The sequence below is a fragment of the Falco naumanni genome, unplaced genomic scaffold, assembly GCF_017639655.2.
Source record: "Falco naumanni isolate bFalNau1 unplaced genomic scaffold, bFalNau1.pat scaffold_49_arrow_pat_ctg1, whole genome shotgun sequence".
NCBI lineage: Eukaryota > Metazoa > Chordata > Aves > Falconiformes > Falconidae > Falco > Falco naumanni.
Window position 1 is genome coordinate 160,008 of NW_024427552.1, and position 9,001 is coordinate 169,008.

Sequence of the window (9,001 nt, forward strand, 5' to 3'; positions counted from 1 at the left end):
CCTGCCAGGGCACAGAGTGAACCCTGAGTGTTCTTAGCTAGAAGTGGGGTGCTGAGCCTTTGGGAACACATGAGCCATTCTTTTCTCTGCCCTGGATTCCAGTTCTCTCAGCAGTGCCTGGCTGCTTGTCAGGGTAACATGGCAGTGGGATTATTCTCCATCTAAGAAAGGAGCAATTGCCGGGCAGCTGGGAAGGAGAGGGATGGAGAGAGCAGAGTCCCTGCCTCTGCCCTCAGGCACAGACAGTCCCCTTGCCTCTCAGCACTCACTCTGCTCTCCCTGAGCACAGCCCTCCTGACCTGACTCTGGCCGTGGCCGTTGCTCAGCACGGGCAGAGCCGATGCTGACAGGCCCTTCTGCGCTGGGAGCAGTTTGGGCTGAGCCAGGGCAAGGCCAGGACTGGCCCCTGCCCCCAGGGTTCCCATGAAGCCCCTGCTGCAGAGCAGGGCTCACTGCTGGGCAGCCAGCGGGCACAGCCCCTGCTCCTCACAGCACACTCGGCCAGCACTCAGCACAGCTCCAGCCACGGCTCGGAAGGGAGCTCTCCCAGGAACGGGAGAGGGGGGGACATGGGGCACCGGGGGCGCATCTAGGAGAAATGCCTTTCACTTGGCTTTACAGAAGTCTTGCCTGACTTGTCACTGGTTTTGCTCCATAAACAGCACCCTATGGCTAGAGGCAGCAGATGTCCAACAGCAGCTCCATCACCCAGTTCCTCCTCCTGGCATTGGCAGACACGCGGGAGCTGCAGCTCTTGCACTTCTGGCTCTCCCTGGGCATCTACCTGGCTGCCCTCATGGCCAACAGCCTCATCATCACCGCCGTAGTGTGCAACCACCACCTGCACACCCCCATGTACTTCTTCCTCCTCAACCTCTCCCTCCTCGACCTGGGCTCCATCTCCACCACTCTCCCCAAAGCCATGGCCAGCTCCCTCTGGGACATCAGGGACATCTATGCAGGATGTGCTGCACAGCTCTTCCTGATTCTCTTTTTCCTTTCAGCAGAGTATTTTCTCCTCACCGTCATGGCCTATGACCGCTTTGTGGCCATCTGCCAGCCCCTGCACTACGGGACCCTGCTGGGCAGCAGAGCTTGTGTCCACATGGCAGCAGCTGCCTGGGCCAGTGGGTTTCTCTATGCTGCGCTGCACACGGCCAATACACTGTCACTGCCGCTCTGCCAAGGCAATGCCCTGGGACAGGTCTTCTGTGAAATCCCACAGATCCTCAAGCTCTCCTGCTCACACACCTACCTCAGGGAAGTGGGGCTAATTGTGGCTGGTGCCGCTTTATTCTTTGGCTGTTTTGTTTTTATTGTTCTGTCCTACGTGCAGATCTTCAGGGCTGTGCTGAGGGTCCCCTCTGAGCAGGGACGGCACAAAGCCTTTTCCACGTGCCTCCCTCACCTGGCCGTGGTCTCCCTCTTTCTCAGCACTGCCATATTTGCCTACCTGAAGCCCCCCTCTATCTCCTTCCCATCCCTGGACCTGGTGGTGGCAGTTCTGTACTCGTTGGTGCCTCCAGCAGTGAACCCCCTCATCTACAGCATGAGGAACCAGGAGCTCAAGGACACATTGAAGAAGCTGATGCATTCATGTCTCTCTCAGAAGCTGTAAGTTTACTGTGTCTCTACACAAGGCTTTTCCATTTCTTATCGGTATCCCTTTGGGGTTTGGACATTTCATCTGTGACAATGCATTTTGTCTCACAACATCTACAGCCACTCCACTCCCTCCAAAGCTTGAACCCAGCCTTCCTGATCATGAAACCTTTCATTGTATATCTGGGAGGTACAGTTGGCATTTCGTGTCTCATCTCTGTAATAAAATGGATTTCCTCAGTGCAGATACCTGGACGTTGGGCTCATCTTCCAAAGCCGAGCTCAGGGACAGGCTGAAGTCATTATCCCCAGAAGGCCATGCTGCTGGGCTTGGGTTCTCCACGGGCACAGTGCCCTGGGGAAAGGCTCTCTGAGGCCAGGGATCTCCCTGGGCAAGAGCAAAGGATCAACTCCATGCTTCAAAGAGGGGATACATTAAAAAAAAAATAGACCTGTTTCTGCATGGCCCAGCTCTGGCAGGCTGAACTTTTTCTGGCACAGGAGGAGCAGCCTGGGGTGCCCCTGGGCCAGAAGCCTTGTGGCTGGGCCAGGAGCCTGTGGGGAGAGGGGCTGGCTCAGAGGGGCTCCTCTCAGCTGGCAAGAGGGATCTCTTGGAGACAAGAGCAGGGGACAATGGGAGACACTGGCCTCTGGCTCCTCGTGCAGAGCTGACCCTCAGGCCTCAGCTGAGACCCCGCTCTGCCTACCAAGCCCTGCTGTGCCCTTGCGAGGGGCTGGGGCGTGGGCTGAGTGCCCAGAGCTCTGCAGCACCCTGTGGTGGGCACTGCCATGGGGCCAGCCTGGACTGGGCTGCTCTGCTGGGCTGGGGAGAGGGCAGGGGGGTGGGGAGAGCTGGGCCCCTGGGCTCTGCAGGACTGACTGGGACAGGCAAACACCCGTGCAGAGCTCAGCTGTGTGAGTGGGCAGCGGGAGGGCACCCATCAGGGTGCTCACGGTGCAGAGCCAAGTGACACAGGCAAGGAAGCAAGGGTCCAAAGGTGCACAAGACAGGAGACTGCTCTGAGCCATCTTCCCTGGATACCCTGGGGAAGGTGCCCCAGGGTGATTTTCCCTGACCACATCCCTCACCTGCCGATTCTGCCTCTAACCAGACACTCCAGCTCTGAGGAGGGACCTTTTCTGCATGGTCACCTCCATCCTCCTCCAGGGCTTTGTGGCACCCAACTCCACCGCCATCAGTGACAAAAAGGAAATCGGTTTCCTACTGACACTTAGTAGACACATCAAGTCGCATAACTCTTGCCACAGATGGTCTCTCTGCTGAGCCTGTTCTCAGACAGCTCCAGCTCCATCAGGTGCTCATGGTCTTGTTTAGAGAAATATGGAAACAGGCCATTGATTGAGATCCCACCAACTGGCCTGGCTTCTTGCTCCCATGTTTGGCCCTGAAGAATTTCTCAAAAAGCCAGCTCTCAGCCTTTCCTTGCCCATAATGTGCTCCAGGCCCCTACCAGTCTTCTGGCCTCTGCTCCAGTCTCTCAGGTTTTCTTGTGTGCTGGGGAGCTCCAAGGTGGACACAAAAATATGCTCATGGGTCAAGATAAAGACAGAGAGAACTCCTCCCGATTTCTAAATCAGTTTAAAAGTACATTTCAATAATGAGTATGATCAAAATATGAAGGACTATTCCCCCATCATGCTAAATTTTTGCCAGACTCAAATTGCTGCTTCATTCTCAATTCTTCAGCTCATTCCGGTCCCAAGAGTCTTATGGGAGGTAGGAAATGGAGGGTGACAGTACATAAAAGCTTGCCTCTGCCATTCCTTCTGCTTTACACTTTTCCCCTTCTCAGCATGGGTCCTGTCCAGGGGATGCCAAGGCATTTCTTGTCAAGGCTAGGTGCTGTCCATTTCATTCGGTCAATTTTTTCTTCTTGACACTCACAGAACAGTTGAGCTTGGACAGGATCTATGGAGATGATCTAGTCTAACCCTCCAATTGAGGCAGGGTCAGCTAGAGCAGCTCGCTCAGCGACTTTTCTAGGTAGGCTGGCACTATCATGGATTCATAGAACAATCTAGGTTGGAAAAGATAGACAACACCCACAGGCTTTCCCTCATCCACTAGCAGGTCATCTTGTCATAGAAGGAGATCAGGTTTGTCAGGTAGGACCTGCCTTTCATAATCCCACACTGGCTGGGCCTCATCCCCAGTTGTCCTGCACATACCATATGGTGGCAATCACATGATCTGCTCCATAACCTTCCCTGGCACCAAGGTCAGGCTGGTAGGCATCTAGTTCCCCAGAAGTTCCTTCCTGCCTGTCTTGTAGGTGGGCACCACATTGGGTAACCCTCAGTCTTCTGGGACCTCCCCAGTTAGCCCAGATTGCTGGTATATAACGAAGACCAGCTTGGCCAGCACTTCCGCTAGCTCCCTCAGAACCCTTGGGTGGATCCTCTCCAGCCCCAGAGATTTGTGCACAACCATGTGGAGCAGCAGATACATACCCATTTCCTCCTGGATTGTGGGACATCATTCTGCCCTTCCTCATCCCTCATTTCCAGCTCCGGGGGCTGAGTCCCTAGAGGGAAGCTGGTCTTATTATCAAAGACTGAGGCAACAAAAGCATGAAGCACCTCAGCCTGTTCCTCACCCTTTGTGGCAATGCTCTTTGCCAAATCCAATAAAGGATGAAGATTCTCCTTGGCCCTCCCTTGGTTTCTATGTATTTGTAAAACCATTTTTTGTGATCTTTTAGGTCAGTGGCCAGCCTGAGTTCGCACTGGGCTTTTGCCTCTCTAATCGTCACCCCAAATAACCTCGCAACATCCTTCTAGTCTTCCAGAGTTGCCTGCCCCTTCTTCCAAAGGTGCTAAACTCTCCCTTTTCTCCTGAGCTCCAGCCAAAGCTCTCCCCTCAGCCAGGTCGGTCTCCTTCATTGCCAGCTTGTGTATCGGCACATGTGGACAACCTGATCCTGTGCCTACAACTCTATCTTCTTGAAGAATGTCCAACCTCCACAGACCCCTTGGCCCTTCAGAACTGTCTTCAAACGGGGTCTGCCAACCAGGCTCTTAAACACCTGAAATTGGCCCTGTAGAAGAGCCAAGTAGTGGTCCTGCTGACCACCATCCTTACTCCTCTGAGACTTGAAAACTGTCATCTCATCATCGCTATGTCCAGGATGTTCTATGACCACCACATCACCCACCAGTCCTCCCTGTCTGGAAGCAGCAAGTCCAGCGAGGCATCTCCCCTGCCTGGCTCGCTGACCAGCTGTGTCAGGAAAGTCTCTTCCACACACTTCAGGAACCTCCTAGACTTTCCTCTCCTCCGTGTTGTGTTTCCAGTGGACGCCCCCATGAGAACAAGGGCTATTGATCCTGAGGCATCTCCTAGCTGCTTGTGGGTGGTAGGAGTTAGTTGTGGTTGTGGTTTGACCCTGGCCAGCACCCAAATGCCCAGAATCAGTTGCTCACCGGTCGCTTACATGCCCAGCATGAGGGGGGAGAGAATCAGAAGAAAACTCACAGGTCAGGACAAAGTTCAACAGGAGAAGCAAAAGCTTTGTGTGCAAGGAGAGCAACATGAGCAATTCACTCACTCTTGCCATGGGCAGGCAGGGGTTCAGCCATCTCCAGAAAAGCTGCTCTTCAGCACATCTGTCAGTGACACGGGAAGACTAATGCCATGACCACGCATGTCCTCTTTTCATCCTCCTGTCCCTGAGCTGTTATTGATGAGCACAAAATCCTGGGATATGCAATATCCCTGTGGTCATTTGGGGTCAGCTGCCCAAGCTTCTTGCGTCCCCCCCAGTCTCCTTGTAGCGCAGGCAGAGTGTGAGAAAGAGAAGCCTCGGTGATTACTCTGCAGCGTTGGCCAAAACACTGGTGTGTGGTCAGCGCTGCCTTAGGAAGGGATGCAAAGCACTGCACCAGAAGGGCTGCTGTGAAGGAAATTGACTCCATGCCAGCCCGAGCCAGGACAGAGTGACAGGTCATACAGTCAGGGTGAGGCATGAACAATGTCTTCTTGAAATGACCTGAGGAAACCTGTGGATCACAGAGCCTGGCTCTTCTGGAGGAATCAGTCTCCTTGGTGATCACTGCACAGGTAAGCAAGGATGCCAGGAGGCCAGGGGCTTGTGGGCAAGTTCCCCATGACCAACAGCCCACCCAGTCTGCTGCCCACCAGCACCTGGGACTCCAAAAAGTAAGAAATCCTCAGTGATGTGAAGACCAGTGCCAGCCTTGTTGTAGTGACTGTGAAGTTGTGGTGTCCCTGATGCTCAAGCACGTGGGGAAGGAGAGCAGCAGAGCACAGCCCTGGGACAGGAGGGAAGGAGAACCTGGCCTGCTGAGGGCACTGGCAGGTGGGATGCCATGGGGGCAGGGCCCTGAGAGCATCCCTAGGCCTTCCTGGCCCTGACCAGCCTCACGTGGGGCCTCCACTCAAAGCTTTGTCCATGGCTCCAGGAGGCCATTGAAGCCAGGCAGGACTTTCAGCCACAGCATGATCTATGCTGTAGGTGTGGGGGTGTCTAGGAAAAACATAGACAGTCTTGCTTGTCCATGGACCTTGTTGAATCAAAATTTTCAGGCTCACATCCCAGCTTGATTCTTGATGGGGTGGCCAATGAAAGGACATTATGGCCCTCCAAGTCCTAAGGCCTTCCTTCTTCCTTTCTTCCCATCCCTTCATCACTTGATGGGAAGACGGGAAGTAGGAGCAGGTCAGGCTTCTGGGTGGCAGGGACTGAAAGGAGGGAGCAAAACTATTACCTTAGGATCTTTCCCAGAGGCCTTAAATCTTCCTAAGAACTGGAAAGCACTGCCATACCTCCACCATTCACCCCTTTTAGCAAAGAAGTTCACACTATCCAAGTAAAGCATATATTTCCATTCTGTTTACAACTTCAGGCACCCCGTGATGTGGAGGTTGGTCACTGCATTACCTCTGGCCAAGAATATTCTTATTTCCACATCTGAAGATTGCCTATCATATTCCTGCCAGGCACCACAGTTCCAAGACCGGCTTCATCCTCCTGACCACCTCCCTGTTGGGACTGGAAGGTCACTAGGAGGCTCCCAAGGCCTTCCCTTGTGCAGGCTGAACAAGGGCCTTGCCCTCAGTTTCCCCTCCCAGGAAAGTGTTCCAGCCCCTGAGCATCTCGGTGATCTTCACTGAACTCACTCCCAGTCATACACATCTTTCTTGCTGTCATGGGTTCTCTCTGGAGCCATCCAGCAACTTCTTCCCTCTTCCCTCCCCAGTCAACACCAAAAATTAACACAGCAGTCTACTCATGGTCTAACAAGTGATGAGTACGGGGCACAGTCACTTCCCGCACTCTCTTGGCAAGGCACCTCTTCATACGCTCCAGGGCACTGCTGGCTGCCTCTGCTACCAGGTCACGGGCTGGGATTGTGTTTTGCCTTCTGTCCCCCAGCACCACCAGGGCCTTTTCTGCACAGACACTGCCCAGCCGGGCAGGTCCCAGGCCCTGCAGCTGCAGGGTGTTAGTCCATGCGAGGGAGGGGCAGGCTCTGCCCTTGGTCCGTCCTGCATCTGTGCAGCTCCTGACAGGGCGGCCACCCCACCTGCCAGGGTTCCCCTCCATGGCATCCCTAGGGCACAGGGATGGTTCTACAAATGTAGTGCCACCACCAGACGTTGTGGCAGTGGCTGTACAGGGCACAGGAGAGTTCCCTGTGCTGCCCACAGTGCCCCAGTGTGTCCCAGTGCCTTCCAGGTGGGGTGTGAGCCCCTCACCACTGCTCTCTCAGCCTGACCACCCAGCTGGTGTTTTACCCATCTCTTTCTGTTCGCACCCAGAGTGTCATGGCCTCACTTTGGCAGAAGAACACTGATGAAGACCATGACAAGAGTTTTGCTGAAGCCGAGGGAAATTACATCCACTGTGGAGCTCCTCACGCACAGCTGCAGGCTGTCAGGTTGGCGAGGCAGGACTTACCCTTGGAAAATCCACCTGGACAGTTACCCGCTCAGGTGCCAGAAGTGTGGAGAGAGTTTTTTTTATTTATGACACTTGATCATGCTTCACATTGCTTGGAGATTTGAATAATTCTTCTGCACCTGTTTGCAGCCAGTCCTCTAAGGCAAACATGTGGGGATGGTGCAAAGGAGCTGCAGCACCCACCTGCAGAACTGAGGGGAGAAGTCTGATGTAAGGAGAAGGGATGTGAGTCCCAGGGGACAATGAGAAAAAGGGTGGTCTTGGGGACATTCAGAGCAAGGTTGTCCATCCTGTGTCAGACCTCAAGGGACTGTGTTTCCTACCAGTCCAGACCTGCTGAGCAGACCCTCTGCATCATTATCACTTGGAGAATGCTACTAGAGCCTCTCCTCTAACCTAAAAAGTAGCAAAATATTACCTTTGAAATATAAATTAATTATTTTCAGGTGCACTTTGAAATCTTCTCCATTATCTACATGAATGGAACAGATTCAATTAGCTACACATGTCTTAAAGACTTGAAGGAAATGACAAAAAGGCAAATACCTCATTAGGGCATTGGGGGCTCCTGCCATGAACCTGAGCTACTGAGAGCAGGCTGAACCAACCACTCAAGGAATGTAAGTCAGAAGCAACACTGAAAATGCCTTCAAACATTGAAGGGTCCCGCTGAGGGCCATCGCTTACAAAGCGTCCCCATGGACTCGTTAGAGTAGCTAATTAGAGGCCAGACCTGCAGGTGGGCAAAGGTACTGTGTTGGTGGCTGTAATGCTGCAAAACCCATTTGGTATGTTTCATGAAGCAGGAAGACCAAGCCCTGACCCCCAGGCTCTTGGAGGGCAGAACATAAGACCCTCCAAATCATGTTTCCTGTCACAGGCCTTGATGACACGGGCAGCTGCCATTGCCAGGGGGACAAAGGCGTCAGCCCCCTGTGGGGCCATTCAGCCTTGCTGCAGCCCTGGGCCATCTCCAATGTAAGTTGCCCTACACTGTCCGTGCTGGCACCTCTTTCCAATCTGGTGGTTGGACTCTTCCTTGCTCTCCTACCCAGCCCTCGCAACCGCATTTCTCTGCCTTTTCTGGAGTTTTTCCCATCATCCCTGCTTGTTCCTTGAAACTCAAAGCCATGGGCTGATCCAGGCTCCCTCTGGGTGAACTCTGGCAAAGAGGGCAACGCTCCGAGGGACATTTCTTTTTCCTCACATCAAATCTTACCCTTCCAAGCAGCACTTTGAGGAGGTTTTCTCTTCCTGTCACTATCAGGAATCACTCCCTTATCTCTGACACTCCCCTTCAAGCAGGTGCATGCTATTACTGTGGTGCCCTGAGGCTCCACTTTGCCAGTCTCAATAAAACCAGGACCTTCAGTCTCTCTCCACAGGCACCAAACTCCATCCAGGCAGGTATCCTCCACAGCCTCTCCAGTTTCTCCCCATTCCTCCAGAATGAG

General features: G+C 53.6%; 1 protein-coding gene across 1 annotated transcript; it reads left to right on the forward strand.

The window, feature by feature from the left end:
• The first annotated feature begins 685 nt into the window (after nucleotides 1-685).
• Nucleotides 686-1,618, forward strand: LOC121082258 (olfactory receptor 14C36-like). Its single transcript, XM_040581609.1, has one exon. The coding sequence runs from the start codon at nucleotides 686-688 to the stop codon at nucleotides 1,616-1,618; it is 933 nt and encodes a 310-aa protein (XP_040437543.1).
• The last annotated feature ends 7,383 nt before the right edge of the window (nucleotides 1,619-9,001 follow it).

Excerpts from the sequence above, each read along its gene's own strand:
- LOC121082258 (XM_040581609.1), top strand. The coding sequence starts at position 686 with ATGTCCAACAGCAGCTCCATCACCCAGTTCCTCCTCCTGGCATTGGCA.